Here is a 21,097-nt window from a genome sequence, read left to right on the forward strand (position 1 = left end):
AGCCTTCTCATTGTGGTGGCTTCTCTTGTTGCAGAGCAGGGACTCTAGGCACGTGGGCTTCAGTAGTTGTGGCTCCCAGCCGCAAGGGCTTTGTTGCTCCGCGGCATGTGGGATACTCCCGGACCAGGGCTCCAACCCGTGTCCCCTGCATTGGCAGGTGGATTCTTAACCACTGCGACACCAGGGAAGTCCAAGATCTGTACTTTCTTACTCCAAATATAGCTACACTGGGGATTAGAGCTTCAACATATGAATTTGGAGAGCTGGGTGGGGAGACACAGACATTCAGTTCATAATAGCTAGCAATCACATAGGTTTTTTGTTTTGTTGTGGATTTTTGTCTTTGGCCGCACCGCGCGGCTAGCGGAACTTCCCTGACCAGGGACGGAACTCGCGCCCCCTGCAGTCCAAGCGCAGAGTCTTAACCACTGGACCACCAGGGAAGTTCAGCAATCACATAGTTTTATTCTATTTTCTGAATTGTTATTTTTGTAGGCTATTGATGTAGAAAATAAAACAGCATTACAGTATAATCGTTTTTGCAGAAAATACATAAAAATGCATTTTAAAAATTGTGTGCGTGTAGGTGTCTGTGCACCAAATGTTAGCAATGGTTACTCTGCTTGGTGAGATTACCGGTAACAGTTATTCTGTGGCATTTTAGAAATATAAGGAAAGCAATTAACGTGAGAACTTATTGAATACTAGGACAAACAACTACCTGACCGTGGTATTCTTTTAATGAAACACTGGATTCCATTCCACTTTCAGTCTTTTCCACGTACATATTAAGTGAAAGTGGTATGGATTCTTTTACACCAATGTTGTTTCGACAAAAAAGAGATACAGATGTTTCCCTTTGTCAAGGGTTTCAAATCTCCCGGCGGAAACATACACACATCTATGCCTGGCAGAGGGGAGCCGGTTCTATTCAGTAGTCTCGGCGGGGACGGGAACACAGGCTTTGTTTCCTTCCGCAGGAGCAGGCTGCTTCTCCCTGGGTTCGGGTCTCGAGCTGCGTGCAAACGGAGAATGATGGGACAGTATCCCAGGGCGCATCCCGGGAGGCACCGGCGAGCTGGCAGGCTGCCCCGCAGGACGCCGGGAACCGCGCGCGGAGGCCGCTGCCGCGCAGGCGCACCGGCCGGGCTGCGCTACGTGGGGCATCTTGGCACTGCGCGGAGACCGGTCCGTCGCGGCGGGAGGGCTAGGGCGTGCGGCCCGAGCTGGTGAGAGGGGTGAGCCAGGGCTCCCCTGGGTCTGGGGAGGGGACAAGCCGGGTAGCGCCGCCTCGGCCCCACCCGCTGTCACCAGTGGCGCGCAGTGTGCCCCGCGCCCCAGAGTCGGCTCAGACAAAGGCTGCGAGGGCAGGGCCGGGCGGTTCAGCCCTGGAGAAAAGGTTTATCCTCTCCATTTCGGGAGGAGGAAACTGGATTAGCGGGGTTACGGGATTTGCCGCAGCCGGCAAGGGAGGGAGCTGGGATTCAAAGCCAGATCCTTTTTGATTCCAAATCTCAGACTACTTTAAACCTAGTGCTGCCTAAAACAAAGAATTGGGTTTTATTTATCCCTTTATGCTTCATGACCCCAGCACGGTGTTTTGGACCATATGGACTGTATATATCCACGGTCTCCATGTATCTTTTGTAAACAATGTTCAGTGATTGGTGCAAGTTCTAGAATTCTGACCATGTGATTGAACTTTCCTGATCCTTTTGCTGACTCTGATGTTTTCTAACCAGCATGGCTAGGGGCCTGTAGACTTGGCGATTTAGAATAAACGTCTGGAGCCTCCCGCTGCCTGCTGAGGAGACAGATGGAGCGCAAGGATGGGAGGTGTTTCTGAGAGCCTAGGGAGTAAAAAGGTCCAGACTCCGGATTTTGGTGCTGTATGTTCGCCGGGTTCCTGAGAGTGGAGGACACCCGTGCAACTGTGAAGCCTTCCGTCAGTTTCCGGCAGTTTCCTCATAAAAAGTGGACAAGCCCAGTCAGGACTCTCTGCCCTGTGAGCTGAGGTACAGTTCGCCAGAAAGGAGCGCCGAAGTTATCATGCTTCAGAGACTCCTAATCACCCTGCCCGTCGAGACCAGCACCTGGGTGAAGTTGCACCATCCAAAGAAGGCCACGGAGAGGGCGCCCCTGTGGGAGGACGTGACTAAGATGTTTGAAGGAGAAGGTGAGAATAGACTGCTGGGTGGGAGGGAGGCAAAGCAGCATCGTCTAGGGTGGGAAGGAAAGTGGGCACCTGAGCAGAAGCATCTGCTTAGGTAAAAGGTCTCTGGAGTTCTTGATTATTGCTCCTGGCTTGGGGTTTTCCCAAGTAGTAGTGGTTAGTTCAGACTAAAACTAATATTTCATAATGGCTGTGTATGTTATTTCTTTTTATCTTCCCCATGAGTGCGTGGGGCTGGGAGGACTTGCCTGATTTTCCTTATTTTACAGTGAGGAAATGTGAATCAAATGAATGACCTGTCCAGGTATTGGGTGGGTAGGTCAGAAGTAGAAGGCAGTAGGGAAAGTACCAGGTGAGACCAGAGTATCTTGTGCTAGAATAGCAAGGAAGAGCTCAAAGACCAATGGACGTCTACCAGAAGGATGCAGAAGCCCGGTTCAAATTGCGGACAGTTTAAGTGTCCAGCTTTTTTTTTTAAAGGGCCTTTTATTTATTTATTTATTATTTTATTTATTTTATTTTTGGCTGCGTTGGCTCTTCGTTGCTGGGCGCAGGCTTTCTCTAGTTGTAGCGAACGGGGGTCACTCTTCATTGCAGTGCGCGGGCTTCTCATTGCAGTGGCTTCTCTTGTTGCAGAGCATGGGCTTCAGTAGCTGTGGCTCGTGGGCTCTAGAGTGCAGGCTCAGTAGTTGTGATGCACGGGCTTAGTTGCTCTGCGGCATGTGGGATCTTCCTGGACCAGGGCTCGAACCCGTTTCCCCTGCATTGGCAGGAAGATTCTTAACCACTGCGCCACCAGGGAAGCCCTAAGTGTCCAGATTGATTGTAACACCTTAAATAAGTAAAATTCCACGCATTCATGATGACACTTAAAATAGAGAAAGAGAGTCACAGATGTAGAAAATAAACTTATGGTTATCAAGGGGGGAAGAGGGGATGGGATGAATTGGGAGATTGGGATTGACAAATATACACTACTATTTATAAAATGGAAAACTAATGAGAACCTACTCTGTATAGCACAGGGAACTCTACTCAATGCTCTGTGGTGACCTAAATAGGAAGGGACTAAAAAAGAGTGGATATATGTATATGTATTACTGATTCACTTTGCTGTACAGCAGAAACTAACACAACATTGTAAAGCAACTATACTCCAATAAAAATTTTTAAAAATGAAAAAGAATTTAGGAACCCCCCCCAAAATAAATAAATATAACAGAGGAGGGGGGGAGAAAACTCATCTGCCACATTGGAAGTGATTAATACACTGATTTCTTATGTTGAAAATAGATTTTTATGGGAATGAAGGATGCATTTACCTTGCTTTTTACATCCTTTTCAGAGAATACCTGCCAATAATAAATGTAGAAAGAATGATAGAATATTTTACTGTAAATGAAGTAATTGGAAGGTTGGTAGGGAATAGGATATTCACATGGTGTCAAGGTATGGCCCCCACAAATCACTTGCTAAATGCCAGGGAAAGGACATACTTTTTCAGTGACAAGATCTAGTGGTCACTATCTTTTGTTTTTTTATAACTGTATTTATATTTGGCTGCGTTGGGTCTTCGTTGCTGCGCCCGGGCTTTCTCTAGTTGTGGCGAGCGGGGCTATTCTTCGTTGCGGTGCGCGGGCTTCTCATTGCAGTGGCTTCTCTTGTTGCGGAGTACGGGCTCTAGGCGTACGGGCTTCAGTAGTTGTGGCTTGCGGGCTCTAGAGCACAGGCTCAGTAGTTGTGGCACACGGGCTTAGTTGCTCTGCAGCATGTGGGATATTCCCGGGCCAGGGCTTGAACCCGTGTCCCCTGCATTGGCAGATGGATTCTTAACCACTGCACCACCAGGGAGGTCCTAGTGATCACTATCTTAACCAAGTGTCCCAATGATGGGATAACCTGACATTTTGTGCCTTCTGGGTGACGTAATATAAAGCACATGGTATCACCCATGAAGAATCCCTGCCTAAAATGTTTCCTAAAATGTTTAACCTGATCCAAATTAATCTTAAAGGCTGAACTTCTGGTTTAAAGAAAATACAGGGGATGGAGAAATAAGAGAAACCCCACCATGAGGATACAGTAAGTCGATGCCAGTGTCATGAAGGAAAGGCAAGTACTGTCTAGAGTAAGAGAGACTTTGACTAATAACCACTTAAAATGTGTGAGCCTTAATTGGAAAAACTCTAGGATAAAAGACAGTTTGGGAACAATTGAGGAAATCTGAATATGGACTGAATATTTAGATGATCCTATGGAATTATTGTTAACTCTCTGAAGTGTGATAATTGGTATCATGGTTATGCAGGAGAAGACTCTTTGAAGTATTTAGGGAGGAAGTATCATAATTTCTGCAACTTTGAAATGGTTCAGAAAAAATATAGATAGATGAAACAAATATGGCAAATGTTAACAATCATTTAATGTGTTAGATATATGAGTGTTCAATATTCATGATAAAAAGTTAAGGGGAAAATACAAGGACAATAATTCATGTGCCTTAATTGCTAGTTCATATTTTTAATATGTCAAATTTCAGCCACTATTTCTTGAATTCTAGCAGCCTGGCATAATTTAGTTGTGTTTAAGTAGCAGATGGGAAAAAATGAACCAGATACAGTTTCTATGCATATACTCATACTAATACTCAATTGACAGTGATAAGTATAAAAATAAATATAATAGGAGGCAGCCTGAGATAGATACCAGAGTAGAGATAAAAACCAAGCTTTGGGGCTTCCCTGGTGGCGCAGTGGTTAAGAGTCCGCCTGCTAATGCAGGCGACACGGGTTCGAGCCCTGGTCAGGGAAGATCCCACATGCCGCGGGGCAACTAAGTCCGTGTGCCGTAACTACTGAGCCTGTGCTCTAGAGCCCACGAGCCACCACTACTGAGCCCGCGTGCTACAACTACTGAAGCCCACGTGCCTAGAGCCCGTGCTCCTCAACAAGAGAAGCCACTGCAATGAGAAGCCCACGCACCGCAACGAAGAGTAGCCCCCACTCGCCGCAACTAGAGAAAGCCCGCGCGCAGCAATGAGGACCCAATGCAGCCAAAAATAAATAAATAAAATAAATTAATATTTTTAAAAAAAAAGCGTTGGAGGAATTCAGGGGAGAGGAAGCTTTCCTCTCATTAAGGGGCTCTGAGAAAACTTCACTCAGACTGGTCTAGAAGGATACCTCAGTTTTTCACCGAGTGGGACTTGGGGGAAAGTACTGAGGTGGGTGCTATCCAGATATGTTCAAAGAATGGTGAATAGGATTATGTAGTGGGTGTGTCCAGAGGATGAAGGATGGTGTTTAGAGGCAGGTAATACTTGAAGAAGCAGTTTTGGACTGGTTGTGGAGGATCTTGAAGTCTATGGTAAAGTGTTTGGATTTTTCTTTCTTGAAAGTGGGGAACCTTTGAGGATTTTTGTACAAAGGAATGGCCTGTTAGGTCTGTGCTTTTGGACCAGCGTTGGCCATTGGGAAACATTAATCCCCCAATCAACGCACTGCAGATCCTCCTCATTAAGGAGGCGCCAGCCTGCTCTTGAGTTGCTCTGAATGTCCCTCATTGTATTGAATGTATTGAGAGAGGGGCCAGATTCAGCAGGTCTGCAGGCAGGTTTTCTATTTGGGGGATCTGGGAAGATGCAAACCTCATAGCTCTTTTCCTTTCCCAGTTCTGCTATCTCAGGATGCTGATGAGACCCGGGGAGAAACTTTTGAAGATGAAGTGGCATCTGGGTCCCTGACAGCAGAATCCCAGGTAGGTTGGAGTTTCCTGTCACTTTCTTGAAATTGTTTCTCAGATTTTAAGAGCCCTGGCTTCAATTTTCTTTGACTCGACTTCCTGGATTGGATTTTCTTAACCTGTTAGAAACCAGGCTGCATGGATTGATTTCACAGGCATTTTCCCCACCTGTAGTAACCTTCCTCAGAAACCCTCTTGTTTCTAGCAAACCTCTAGCCATTTATACAACAAATTTAAAAATCATGTGTGTGAGTGTGTGTGTGTGTAAGAGAGAGAAAAAGTATATAATATAATTCTTGCCCTTAAGCATCTCAAGATGTCATCCAGGGGAAAGACAAACATTGTAAAATATTTAAAGCAACACTTTAAAATGAACAGAGAGGTTCTGATATTCTTGGAGATGTATACACTTCATTAATGACCTTTAAGAAAGGATTTTTGGTCATGTCCTGGAGCAGAATTATAGATGATAGAGAAATGAGTAGAGAAGCTACTGACAGGTCCTAAAGGACACAAACTAAACAGGCTAAGAAGAAAAGGAAGGAGAACTTCCAAGAGCAGTTTAATAGTGTCTGTGTATCATACACGAGCTCATCAGAAAACCAGTGACACTAGCAGGCAAAGCTCTGCACAGCCAAACCCTGGAAGCATAGAGAAACTCAAGAGAATTAGAGAGTAATCAGAGAAAACCACTATAGAAGGAGATATTATTAGAGAACAGAAGAGTTTTAAAGTGGAGTGATCATAACTTCCAAAATCACATGGTACAGGGTTTAGTCCCATGTCTTTAACCTTCCTCAAATTCATCAGTTAAATATGGAGGCTAGTGTCTAGTAGGCCTAAAATGCATTCCAGAATTATTTACAATACATAAAAAGCATTAAAATAGTCTTAATTCCATACTTAAGGAATTTGTTATTATCTCAGCCTTCCGGCTTCTGGGTTCTCTTTGCATTTGGTAATATTTTTAAAAAATAACCCAAATGGTTATTTAATTTGTGTAGCTCATTCATAACAGGCTCTTGTACCTCACAATGCAGTGTCTGCTTTGGTCAAGGAATCTTCCTTACTAGGCAGAATTCGTGCTCCCTCTAAAAATGTGCTGTTCTCACATACTTTTTTTACTAACAGAAATACCCAGCTAAGGATCTTATCCATGCTGAAATGTTCTCATTTTTTAAAAAAAATTTATTTATTTGGCTGCGTCGGGTCTTAGTTGTGGCACGCAGTATCTTTCCTTGCAGCAAACGGGCTCTTCGTTGTGGCACGCGGGCTGTAGAGCGCGCAGGCTTAGTTGCCCTGCAGCACATGGGATCTTAGTTCCCTGACCAGGGATCGAGCCTGCTTTCCCTGCATTGGAAGGCAGATTCTTAACCACTGGACCATCAGGGAAGTCCCGAAATGTTCTCATTTTAACCAATTCTTTCAGCCCAACCAGGGTCCCTGTTTTCTCTTGTGGCCTTAGCCCCTTTTGAACCCTTTCCTTTCTCAAATATTCCTGATTTTTATTGTCCTTAACCTAAATTACTATATACTGTTCTGTGACCTTCTTTAATATAGTTCATGAGTATTTTGCCTTCAACCAAATTGTGAGTTGGAAAAGACAGCTTACACACTCCCTGCATTGTTTTGTAACCTCCAGCAGAGAATCAGCCAGTTTTCAAGAGGGTGTCCGTAGGAACTGGCAGAGGCTTGATGACAAAGAGATCTCTTTCTAGCCTTTCCTGCATCAGAGATGGGCTCCCACATGTGGCAGGCTACCTCATAAATTTAAGTCCTTACATACAGACTGACATAAGACTAGACCTGTCTAGCCTGAGGAGAATCTCTGCTGAGTGGTGTTTCTCCAACCCTATGATGGATTTGCTTTTATTTAAAAAAAAAAAAAAAAAAAGAGGGTATCCAGGAAAACTTGGCTAAAATCTCTTAGCATGTAGACAAGGTTAGAACAACTTCCTAACTCTGGCTGAAAAGGAACATATTTGATGTTCTAGGAACTGTTAACCTTCAAAGACATATCTGTGGACTTCACCCAGGAGGAGTGGGGGCAGCTGGCCCCTGCTCACCGGAATCTGTACCGGGAGGTGATGCTGGAGAACTATGGGAACCTGGTCTCAGTGGGTAAGGATGGGTTCCCCTTGTAACTAGAACCTGTCTATTGGAATAACAATCTTTATTTCTAAGTTAAGTGGTATGCTTGGTCTTTGGGTTCTGTGTTAGAGATTTCTAATTCCTTCTGAACATCAAGTCAGGATTGCTGTGGTCTTTTCTGCTCTGGTCTTTCTACTCTACCCTCCAGAAGGCCTGAATAACAAAGAACTATCTTTAAATTCTTGGGATGCCTCTTTGACCTCAGCACGTGTAGTTTTCTTCTTCTTCACAAGCAGGGTATCAGCTTTCCAAACCTGGTGTGATTTCCCAGTTGGAGAAGGGAGAACAACCATGGCTGATGGAGAGAGAGATTTCAGGAGGTCCAAGTCCAGGTAAGAGCAAGGCAGATGGAGCCTTTGTCATGTTTGCCAGAGAGTTCGGCTTAAAGTCTTCTTCAGGCCACTGGGGAGGTTGCAGCCACCTGGGTGAGACCCACAAGAAACCTGATTACCACTCTGTCCCCCCTTTCCTGCACTTGCCTCTTCTCATTAGTTTCTTTGGAGTCAGAGGAAAAGAGATGCCTTTCTCATCATGGTTAGCGGCCTTCACCATTTCTCCTGACCTGACATTTGTGGTTTTCTTGCTTTCTCCAGCATTCTAAACCTTACCCTGATCATAGTTTCTTTCTCCTGTACATTCAGTTATCCATGGATCTCGCCTCATAAAGACAGTACCCTTCACCAGATCCTTATGTTATTGTATCCTGACTTTCACTTTCTCTGATGATTCCATTTAAAATTTTTTCCTAAATCTTATTTTATGACCATATCTTCAATTCTGATTCTCTTTTTAACTTGTGTAATTTAACTTTTGTTTCAGATAATTTATGACTCTTTGAGAAGTCACTACAGAATTCCTTCTTACCAAATCCAATGGCTTTTAATAGTCTTCTTCAACTTCAGTAATAATGTAACAGTAATAATGACACTGTTTTCCAAGCTGGCTTCTGCGAGTCCTGTGCCTACTTTAACCCCATCTTACAAATGAGGAAAAGAAGGCTCTTAGGTTAAGAAATCTGTACATGATTGTTTAGCTACTACTTGGGGAATCAGTATTTGTCTAATCATTCTGAATCCACAGTTTGTGTTCTTTTTTTTTTTAATTACAACCCATTTTTATTTTTAAAAAAATTTTTATTTATTTTATTTTTGGCTGCATTGGGTCTTTGTTGCTGCACACGGGCTTTCTCTAGTTGCAGCAAGAGGGGTCTACTCTTCGTGTGGTGCACGGGCTTCTCATTGCGGTGGCTTCTCTTGTGGAGCACAGGCTCTAGGCTCATGGGCTTTAGTAGTTGTGACATGGGGGCTTCAGTAGTTGTGGCTCGTGGGCTCTAGAGCTCAGTCTCAGTAGTTGTGGTGCACGGGCTTAGTTGCTTCGTGCATGTGGGATCTTCCTGGACCAGGGCTTGAACCCATGTCCCCCACATTGTCAGGCGGATTCTTAACCACTGCGCCACCAGGGAAGCTGCCACAGTTTGTGTTCTTATGGTGCTGTCCTGCAGGGCAGCATTAGGTTATATAGACCACACCACCTTCTTGGTATCTTTTCTTCCACCAGCTAATTCAATAGTTTTTGTCTCCTCTGTCTCTCTTATTGCTTCTTCAATGCTTCTCATCAGTCTCCTTTTTTAATGCAGATATATAATTGACACCTTTGTTAGGCTAAGCTAAACTACTATAGTATATAGACTCTAAAGTTTGGCTCACACAGAATAGGACTTTCTTGCTCATGTATTGATCTGTTTAGTTCAGTGGACAGTTCTTTTCCCCCTGACAATTCAGGGACAGAGATTCCTTCCGCATGGTGGTTCCATCATCCTCAAGGGCCTCCTCATCAACTAAGTTTGGCCAGCAGTAGAAGAAGAGCACAGAGGGGTTCATTTGGGTGGTTTTTACGGGCCAGACTGGAATGGCTAACATCACTTTTCACTCTCATTCACTTAATGGGGGAGACCTTTGTCACTTCACTCAATCAAATTCAAGGAAGATTGAGAAATATAGTATAGTTGTGTGTCCAGAAGTAGGGAGAAGAGATTTCAGAATGGCCAACAGTCTCTGCCACAATCCCTGAGGAGACTCTGTCTTTTACACTGCTGTTCTGTTTCTGCACAAACTCCCACAAATGCATTATGATGGTCTCAACTATCCCTTTGACATCTATATTCCCCATATTTTCATCTTTGTCATATATGTTCATATGAACTCTATTCTCACATATCCCTGGTGTTTGGGACATCTCTATATAGACATGCTGTTGTTACTTCAAGCCCAGCATATCCAAAAACAGAAGCTATCTTCTCTCTCAAACAAAGTTCTTATCCTGACTCCTCCTGTTCTTTTAGCCTCTGAGACTAGAAATCATGGTATCAGCAAGAATGTATCATACTTTCTACTCTGTTTTTCCCTCATTCTCCGTGGTTTTTTCTTTGATATTACCTGCTAGGTCCACTTCTACTCTTCATCTCTGTTGACCTTGCTAAGCCAGGTTCCCATCATCCCATGCCAATTACTATAATTTCTAGTTGCATTTGTTGATGTCTTCCTTTTCTTTCTGAATCATTTTGAATGTTACTGCCAGATTTGACCACTTGAAATATCACATTTATCTTTTTTTTACCCTAAAAAGAAAAGTTAAATGCCTTCTTATTCCCTGTAGTAAGTAATCCAAACATCTCTACTTGCTTTGTGAGTCCACTCCAAAATTTATTCAGCTATTACCAAGTACTGTGTATGTGCTATTACTAAAATGAGGTTAGACATTCTGGGGACTAAGATTTTGCTGTGAACTGGAAATATTGGTGCTTTAGGATGACAGGGTCCAGACTGGTTGGATAGGAATAGAGAGTAAAAATCCAGGAAACTCCCTCATACAAAAATGCTGTGTCATGTATACTACGGATAAAATACATATTCTCTATCTTTTAAGAGTTTACAGTGTAATTAATGTTTTGTCACAAATTAAGAAATCATTTTTCACCTCTTATGTAGGCAGAAATTTTGAAGATTGATAAAAATCCAGTGAGTTTGCAGGGAGGGGCACCCATATTCAGTGATAGCCCACATACTCACACCCAATACTTTCTTTTTAGTAAATCCTATGAAACATTGACAGGAGTGTACACAAGCTTACATATAATGACAAAGTGAAAAATCAGAGACAACCTAAATATTTTTTAGTAAAGTCAAACAAATATGTTTGTAAGTAGAATGTAGTACAATTGTTAATAAGAATGAGATAAATCTAAATGTACAGACATATAATTGAGCTTAAAAAATAAACCAGATGCCGAACTATATGTATTCCATGATCCCCTTTTTTGGGTAGAAATGTATATTTATGACCATATATACACAAATGCACACATTCACATGTGTATATTATTGAGAAATGTCTGAACAGATGCATTCCAAAATCCTAAGAGATTAAAGGAAATGGGGATGAGATTGAGAAAGGCTATCCTTTTTCAGTGAATGCATTTCTATATTATTTGATGTTTTATTTTAACATGCACAGAGTATGAGATACTTAAATTTTTCTAAGTAAATAAAATTTTGTCATAGAAATATAAGCTCGAGATGATATCGTGTTAGAATTCTTATCTCCTTGTCTTATCTCTGATATTTGCCCTTCCAGTGATGCTTTCATCTTAGTCCATTTCCTCTTGCAATTCTCATGGATGAACTCCTCCCAATTTTTAAAGTCACCTTACATACTTTTAACAGCTTCTTTGTGTTGACCACCTTGTTACTTTCACATCAGCTCTCTACGTGGTAGGATCCTATTTGAAGACAGTCCAACCCTCCTGTACCTAGTATATATTATTTTTTTTTCCCTCCTGTTCTCACTGTGGCCATTTATTTTTTAAAGTTCAGTAAATATGAGTTATTTATATTTTTGGATTTCTTTCAGACTTGGAGGATGAAACAGAAACCAAAGAGTCAGTCTTAAAGAGTGACATCTCATGGGAAGAATTACACCATGACCTGATGATGGAAAGGTCCACAAGAGGAAGCACCTTGGTTTCCACATTGGGAAGGGACTCCAAATGTCATAAGTTAGAAAACCACGAGGAGAACCAAGGAATGGGTGCAGGGCAAATCCCCTTGATCCACAAGAAAACACTCACACAGGAGAGAGGCCAAGAATCTAACAGATGTGTGAAAAGTATTAATGTGTGCTCAAAAGTTATTCCAGGACCAATAGATCCTCCAAGAAAAAGACACCATAAATATGACATATCTAGAAGGAAAAGTAGATACAATTTAGGTTTGATTAATCACTCAAGGAATTATACAAGAATGAAAACCTTTGAATGTAATATTTGTGAAAAAATCTTCAAACAGCTCATTCATCTTACAGAACACATGAGAATTCATACTGGAGAGAAACCTTTCAGATGTAAAGAATGTGGAAAAGCCTTTAGCCAAAGTTCATCCCTTATTCCACATCAGAGAATCCATACTGGCGAGAAACCCTATGAGTGTAAAGAATGCGGGAAAACCTTCAGACATCCATCATCTCTTACTCAACATGTTAGAATTCATACTGGGGAGAAACCCTATGAATGTGGTGTATGTGAGAAAGCATTCAGCCAGAGCATTGGGCTGATCCAGCATCTGAGAACTCATGTCAGAGAGAAACCTTTTACATGCAAAGACTGTGGAAAAGCATTTTTCCAGATTAGACACCTCAGGCAACATGAGATTATTCATACTGGTGTGAAACCCTATATTTGTAATGTATGCAGTAAAACCTTCAGCCACAGCACATACCTAACTCAACACCAGAGAACTCATACTGGGGAGAGACCATATAAATGTAAGGAATGTGGGAAAGCCTTTAGCCAGAGAATACATCTTTCTATCCATCACAGAGTCCATACTGGAGTGAAACCTTATAAATGCAGTCATTGTGGGAAAGCCTTCAGGCATGATTCATCCTTTGCTAAACATCAGAGAATTCATACTGGAGAAAAACCATATGATTGTAATGAATGTGGAAAAGCCTTCAGCTGTAGTTCATCACTCATTCGACATTGCAAAACACATTTAAGAAATACCTTCAGCAATGATATGTGAAATATGTTCGACATCAAAGAATCCCCAAATCAGAGCAAAAACCTCTAAATCTATGGTTTTCTGACTTTTGGATTTCAAGAACCAATAATTATTTTTTAATGGTTTGACCCAATGTTACAACTATTAATTTTGCCATATTAAAAAAAGAACTACCTATTATCTGCATTGTTTCAGAAAAGAAAGGGCATTTTAATATTTAAAAATACAGGAAGGATATATTCATAGAGAACAGCCCTTTACATTTGAATTAACTTAGCTTTATGAAAATCTCCCAAATTTGTCTTTATTTTTCTCATTTCACTGTGGGCCAGTGAAATCATCACAACAGGCCAGTGATCTGTGATTGGCTTTGAGAGTCACTGTTTTAAATATCCCTTTAATGAATCAGAATAAAATATAATCTTTACTGTAGCTCTTTATATGGCTAGAAGAGGTATAAATAAAATTGACAGTTGTCTCATTTCTAGAAGAAATAATGTTAAAGGGATTTTTCTAGACTTGATAGATAATGTGCTATACATGAGATACTTATATTTTGTGGTTTTCTATAGAGAGGAATTGGCAAACTTTTTCTATAAAGGGCCAGATAGTAAATATGTTAGGTGTTGTAGGCCATATGGCCTCTGTCAGAACTACTTAACTCTACCATTTTAGTGCAAAAGCATCCAGAGGCAATATATAAATCAGGGTATCTCAATCTTGGTGCTGCTGATATTTTGGGGCCAGATACTTTGTTATGGGCAGCCATCTTGTGCATCGTAGGGTGTTTAGCAGCATCCCTGGCCACTGGATGCCAGTAGTCCCCTCATCCATTGTGATGACCAAAACTTTCCCCAGACATTGCTAGATGTCCCCTGGAGGGCAAGGTAGTTCCTACTTGAGAACCACTGACAAATGAATGGGTGTAGCTGTGTTCCAATAAACTTTATTTAAAAGACAAGTTTGAGTTGCATTTAGCCCGAGGGTTGTAGTTTGCCACTCCTGCTATAGAGTATGTAAAATGATTAATACTGACAATGGACTGTCATTTAATGTCAAATTTGTATGTTTGTTTATATCTATGCCAAAAATCTTATTTCCTTACCAATTCCTTTGGTATTTTGTTGCAAAAAAATTTTTTTTAAATCACAATTATGATGCTATTGTGGAAACCTAGGAATTATTTATGGAGATATTTATGCAGACTTTAGTTCATAATGATGCTTTTTTGTTCATCCACAAGTGCTTTGAGATGTATCTCTAAAAGATAACCACCACTCTGTTAAGACTTAACTGCAATGCCATTATTACACGTAAGAAAATTAAGCCATAATTCCTTAATACATATTGATGTTTTTTTGAAGATAGATATATTAAGATTGGTGGCTGCCATTTTAATTGTTTTTGACTTTCCATTTGCCAAATGTACAGTATTAGATTCAAAAATGTGCTTTCTGCTGAGTGGGAGGGTCTTTGAGATAGCCCCAGAAAAACACATCTAGAGGCCCACCAAAGAGGACCAGGGAGAAAGTGACCACGGGCCAAACTGAGGCAGGGAAGTATGAGAGAAGAAGTGGAGGAGTTGATTCATAGTACTTCACTGTATTTATAAATACTGCATCCTTCCAAACATAATTGAAGATTGGTCAAGTTCAACTTCTTACTCTTAAATGGAAGAACAGACAATTCAACTGCCTGAGCATTGTGTGAACTATCAAAAGTAAAGCTGTTAATCCAGAATATATACCATTATCTCTAGATATTTTCTATTAGTATATTTACTTTAAAAAAAACAAAAAACAACTGCCTTCTAACTCTTAGGTTCTGTATGACTTTGATGGGCAGAGGACAGAGTGAGGATGCTCACTGTTCTTTATATATGTTTGTCCATGTTTCTATGGTCTTAGATTTCCCAAGAATTTGACTTTCTCTGATTGCTTCTTTTAGTGAAAGGCATGACCATCACTTTTCTCTGCCTCAGTGAGTCCCTGCCTCAGTGATCTCATATAATGTCTTATAGCTTAAAATACTATCTCTGTTTAATTGCCAAATTCACGTCCCCAGCCTAGACCTTTCTTCTGAACTCCAACCTCTTCCTGCCATTGAGCCTTTGCACTAGCTGTTCCTTCAGACATCCTACACTTCCCTTCTCATCTTTGCTCAATGTTGCCTTTTCACTAAAGCCTGTTCTGACCATGCTACTTAATACTGCAACCTGTCCCTTACCCCCTAACTTCAATATTCCCAACCCCCTTAATTTGTTCTATTCTTTCTTTGTCCATATCACATATCACCTAACATACTAGATAATTTACATATTTACTATGCTTATTATTTACTATTGTCTCCCCTTACTAATATGTAAGCTCCATGAGAGCAGGGATCTGTTTTGTTTGCCAGTGTATTATAAGTGCCTAGAATAGTGCCTGGCACACAGTAGGGACTCAAGAAATATTTGTTGAATTGCTTTGATTTGAACTGAATTGAATTACGTATCTATGATGACAGTAGAGAAAGACAGTTCCTATACTGTCTCACCTAGATTTTATAGGTGAGGAAACCTTTTCGTTTCCTTTTTTTTCTTTGCAAATGGATCAGAATTTATAAGCCTCTAAGAATGGTGAATCATAACTGACATACTTTTAAGATAGAAGGGTATTTTTAAGTTAATTTGTTTAAAATGCAGTTAAGTAGGGCTGATTAACTACATGACTTTATCTTTGTTTTTGTAAGAGAGTTTACATTACCACCTTCCTTCATCCCAAAGGAAACTAGAGTTTATTCTCTGGAGAAGGACAATTTGCTCTGGAATCAGAGACACCAGACACAGAAGAGACAGGGGTAAGAAACAGGGCTGAAATGGAGACTGAATGGTGGCATGCGCAGCCCCTCTCCCGGGGGAAGCCAGGCTCCACCCCTTCAACAGCCCCCCACTCCAGTTTAACTCATCCCTTCATATATAATTTATTTGTATGACTATTGTTGGTCTTGGTATCACTGAAAAGGTTATTTCCTATATTTTGAGTTTGTGTTTTTACATCTGATGCAATTGAGGATCTAAACACTTCTGCTTTCCAAATTTCTAGTCAATTATCCAAATACCCCTCATTGTTTGTCATCCTCTTTCAACTGATTGTTTGTGCTAAACACACTCTGTACATCTACAGAGATGACCTTATTTAAATGGCTTCATTCCTGTGAAATGGATACTATTATTTTCCCCCATTTTATAAATGAAGACACTGAAGATCTGAGGGGATAAATGATATGCCCAAGGTTGCACAGCTAAGCAGTTGAAACGCTGGATGGGTTAAACTGCTGGGACAGGAGCTGGGCTGTGTGTGACATTCACGTGTCTTTTAATTTCTCTGATGAGACATTTTTATGAAAATATATGTAGTTGATTTCAAAACACAGGTAAGTTTCCTCTATTTACCTTTATTTTTCTAAAAGTTTCTTTTCAAAATATGTATGTTGAAACTCTAACACCCAATGTGATTGTATTTGGAGAAGGGCTTTTGGAAGGTAATTAGGGTTAGATGAGGTCATAAGAGTGACCTTCATGATGGAATTAGTGCCCTTATAAGAAGAGACACCAGAGAACAAACTCCCTTTCCCTCTCCCGCCATTACTAATGGTCTGTTACTAATGGACCCTTAGTCTGTTCCGGTTGCTGTAAGAAAAATATCATAGACTGGGTGGCTTATAAATAGCACAAATTTATTGCTCACAATTTTGGAGGCTGAAAGTCCAAGATCAGGATAGCAGCATGGTCAGGTTCTGGTGAAAGCCCTCTTCTGGGTTGCAGACTACCGACTTCTCCCTGTGTTCTCACATGGTGGAAGGAGCTAGGGAGCCTAGTGGGCTCTTTTCTAAGGTCACTAATCTCATTCATGAGGGTTCCACCCCCCTGACCTAAGTGCCTCCCAATGCCCCACCTCTTAACTACTGTCAACTGGGTATTTTGGATTTCAATATATGAATTTGGAGGGGACACATTCAGATCACTGCACACCGAAATTTATGTTTCTGACCCCAAACAGCACTTCAGACTTTTAATTCCCAGTGCATAATTAACTCTTGGATGTGTATTAGGCATCTCAAATTTAACAAGTCCGTTTCTGAACCTGCTCTGTTTCCAGTATTTCCTGTCTCAGTAAATGGGAGCATCCAATTGCCCAATCAGAATCATCTTGACTCCTCAATCCCTCAGAAAATTCTGTTGGCTCTATCTTCAAAATATATCTTTTCTCATCACCCCCACTGCTGCCACTTAATCTAGTTCACTATTTTCTTTCACAATGGGTTATTGCACACTTGCATCCCCTACAGTTTATTCTCCAGATAGTACCCATATGACTTATGTTCTCACTATGATTTGCCTCAAGCAATACAGCATTTCTTGCTGGTCCATGCATATGCCCATCCCTGCTCCCACCTCAGGGCCTTCGCCTTCTCTAAGATGCTCTTTCTCCAGATATAAATGTGGCTCATTTCCTGACTTCTTTCAGGTCTCAGGTCAAATAGCGTCTCATCAGACAGATCTTCCTGAGTTACCCTGTATAAAATAGCTCCCCACTTATAGCTGTTCTCTTTTGGGTTGATTATATATTATCACTTCTTTCCCCCTCTTTACTAGGTTTGAAGTTAGATATTCTACTTCTGTTCTTTTAGTGGTTACCCTGAATGTTACAACATGCTTTATTTTTTAATTTTTAAATTAAGTTTTATTGGAGCATAGTTGCGTTACAATGTTGTGTTAGCTTCTACTGCACAGCAAAATGAATCAGCCATTCATATACATATATCCCCTCCCTTTTGGATTTCCCTCCCATTTAGGACACCACAGTGCATTAAGTAGAGTTCCCTGTGCTATACAGTAGGTTCCCCTCAGTTGTCTATTTTATACATAGTGTCAATAGTGTATATGTGTCAATCCCAATCTCCCAATTCCTCCCACCCCACCCCTTTCCCCCTTGGTATCCATACATTTGTTCTTTACGTCTGTGTGTCTATTTCTGCTTTGCAACATGCATTTTTTAGAAACTTTATTAAATTATGATACTCATACAGAAAAGTGCATATATAGAGATAAATACCTTAATGAGTTTTCAAAATGTTAAACACATCTGTGTAACCAGCTCATAGGTTAAGAACAAATTATAGCCATACAGAAGCAGTGCTCCCTTCCAGTCACTATCCTCTAAAAGGTAACTTCTAACACCATAGGTTAATTTCACCTGTTTTTGTACTTTATTTAAATAGAATTACATGTATTCTTTTATATCTGGCTTCTTTTGCTCAATACTATATTTGTGAGATTCATCAATATTGTTGTGTGTAGTTCTAGTCTCTATTTTCATTGCTGTGTGTACTCTATTGTATGATATAGCAATATTTATTTGCTCAGTTCACTGCTGATCGGCATTGGGTGGTTTCCAGTTTGGGATTAATATAAAGAATGTTCTATGAACATTCTAGTATATGTCTTTTGGTAAATACATGTATCCATTTCTGTTGGTTATATAACAAAGGATAGGATTGCTGGATCATAATGTTCAGCTTCAGTAAATGCTACTACCAAATGCTTTTCTGAAATAGTTGTACCAATTTATACCCTCACCAAAAATACCTGAAATCTCTGGTCCTTGATTTTAATCTGGGTTAACTTATTAATTTTGTCCTTTATGTTTAGCACTTTTTATTCCATGTAATAAATCTATGCCCATTTCAAGGTTGTAAAAATACTCTCCTACTTTCTTCTAAAAAATTTTGTTTTATCTATCACATTTAGATTTGAAATCCATCAGGACTGATTTTTGTTTATGTTGTAAAGTAGAGGTCAATATAAAGGTCCAACTGACCCATCACCAACTTATTTAAAAAATCTTCTTTTCCTCCACCCTTTTTCTAAATCAGGTGATGGTCTATATGTAGGTCTGAATTTGGACTCTTGTTCCTTTGTCAGTTTATCTATTCTTGCACCAATACCTACCTCATTGTCTTAATTACTGATACTATAACTTTATAATAGGTTTTCATATTCAGTAATATAAGTCTACTGGCTAACAATATACATTTTCTACTTATCAGAATGTAATGTTAATGAATACCTCTACTCTTGTCTACAATAGTCCTTAGAGCACTTTAACTATAACACTTTAACTTAGGATACTTTAACTCAATTCACCCTCTTCCCAATCTCTACGCCATTGTTTTTGGATATTAAATCTTTTTCTTTAAACATCTTTATTGGAGTATAATTGCTTTACAATGGTGTGTTAGTTTCTGCTTTATAACAAAGTGAATCAGCTATACATATACATATATCCCTGTATCTCCAAATCTATTTTTTTAACCTCACAAATTATTAAGATTTTTACTCTACATCATTAATGCTCCTTTATAGTCACATATTTTTTCTTTGTTCTTTGTTCCTTTTTACATTTTTGTCCTTTTGTCTGGAATCATTTTCTTTCTGCCTAAAGTTCAGCCTTGAAAATTTTCTTTAATGTAGTCTGTTGGTGGCAAACTCTCTCATTTTTTTGGTCTGAAAATGTCTTTATTTCTCCTTTATTCTTGAAAGATTTTTTTTGAATTCTGTGTTGTCAATTATTTCCTCACAACACATTGAAGATTTCATCCCACTGTCTTCTGGCTTCCATTATCACAGATGATAAGTTAGCTGTCACAATGCTGCTTGTGCTAGTTATCAAAATTTGCCACTGTATTAATTAGGAATATCTGCATAATAAGTAACTCCAAAAGTTAATGGCTTAAAAAAATAAACATTTTTTAATCTCACATTTTTTAATGAGTCAGTAATTCAGAGGCTGCTTAGTTGGGAGATTCTGGCTCAGAATTCAGTCAATATGAAGTTGCAGTAAGATGTCAGCTGAGATTGGAGTCATCCGAAGGCTTGGTTGGGGCTAAAGGATACACTTCCAAGATAGCTAACTCAAATGGCTGGCAAGTTCCTCAGAGCAAGCAATCAAAGAGTGTACAAAGCAGAAGTGGCAATCTTTTGTGACTTAACTTCTGAAATCACATACTGTCACTTCCACCACATTCCACTCTTTTTTTTTTTTTTTTTTTGCCACTCTGCATGGCATGTGGGATCTTAGTTCCAAGACCAGGGATCTAACCCACGCCCCCTGCAGTGGAAGCATGGAGTATTAATCGCTGGACTGCCAGGGAATCCCACATTTTATTCTTTAGAAGTTAGTCTGACTCACATTCAAGGGGAGAGGGAGGAAGGAATGGGCATATTTTAAAACTACCACAGACACTTTTAAGATTTTCTCTTTGTCTTTAGTTTTTTTCAGTTTCACTATGATGTGTCTAGGTGTAGATTTCTCTTTATTTAACTCATTAGAGAGTTATTTGGCTTCTTAAATATGTGATCTGTTTGCTTTCACAGGTATTAAAAAATATTTAGCCATTATCTCTTCAAATACTGTCTCTGTCTCTCCTCTTAAACTTATGCTAGATCTTTTCACTGTAACATCTATGTCTCTTATTCTCTCTTCTATATATTTCATCCTTTTGTTTCTTAATGCTTCATTCTAGATAATCTCTTCTGACCTACCTTCCATTTCATTTATTCTCTATTCATCTATGTCTAATCTGCCATTATATGCATTCAATGAATTCTTAATTTTGTTACTGTATTTCTTTGTCATAGAGTTTCTATTTAGTTTTTTAAAAATATGTTATATCACTTTTTATAGTTTCCAGGTATCTGCCAAAACTGTCTGAGTTATCTTTTATTTCTTTAAACAAAGAAAACATAAAGTGTTTTATACTTTGCATCTGGTAATTCCAAAAGCAGTTGTCTTTGTAGGTCTATTTCTGTTGTTTGTGTTTCTGCTGAAATACTCACTAGGAGTCTAGTTTCCCTGGGTACCGGCTTATCTTTAACTCTGTACTCACCATTTCTACAAAAACTTACATGTAGGAACAATCTAAGGCCTAT

The 21,097-nt window shown here is 40.0% G+C and overlaps 1 protein-coding gene and 1 non-coding gene across 2 annotated transcripts; both read left to right on the forward strand.

The window, feature by feature from the left end:
* Positions 1 to 1,979: 1,979 nt before the first annotated feature.
* ZFP69B (ZFP69 zinc finger protein B) lies at positions 1,980 to 14,447 on the forward strand. Its single transcript, XM_060004028.2, has 5 exons — positions 1,980 to 2,176; positions 5,844 to 5,929; positions 7,909 to 8,035; positions 8,299 to 8,397; positions 11,975 to 14,447. The coding sequence occupies exons 1-5, from the start codon at positions 2,050 to 2,052 to the stop codon at positions 13,141 to 13,143; spliced, it is 1,608 nt and encodes a 535-aa protein (XP_059860011.1). The 5' UTR covers positions 1,980 to 2,049; the 3' UTR covers positions 13,144 to 14,447.
* On the forward strand, positions 7,570 to 7,665 carry LOC132416624 (small nucleolar RNA SNORA12). Its single transcript, XR_009517669.1, has one exon. It is a non-coding gene; the product is annotated as a small nucleolar RNA SNORA12 (small nucleolar RNA).
* Positions 14,448 to 21,097: the final 6,650 nt, after the last annotated feature.

The sequence above is a fragment of the Delphinus delphis genome, chromosome 1, assembly GCF_949987515.2.
Source record: "Delphinus delphis chromosome 1, mDelDel1.2, whole genome shotgun sequence".
NCBI classification, from domain to species: Eukaryota; Metazoa; Chordata; class Mammalia; order Artiodactyla; family Delphinidae; genus Delphinus; species Delphinus delphis.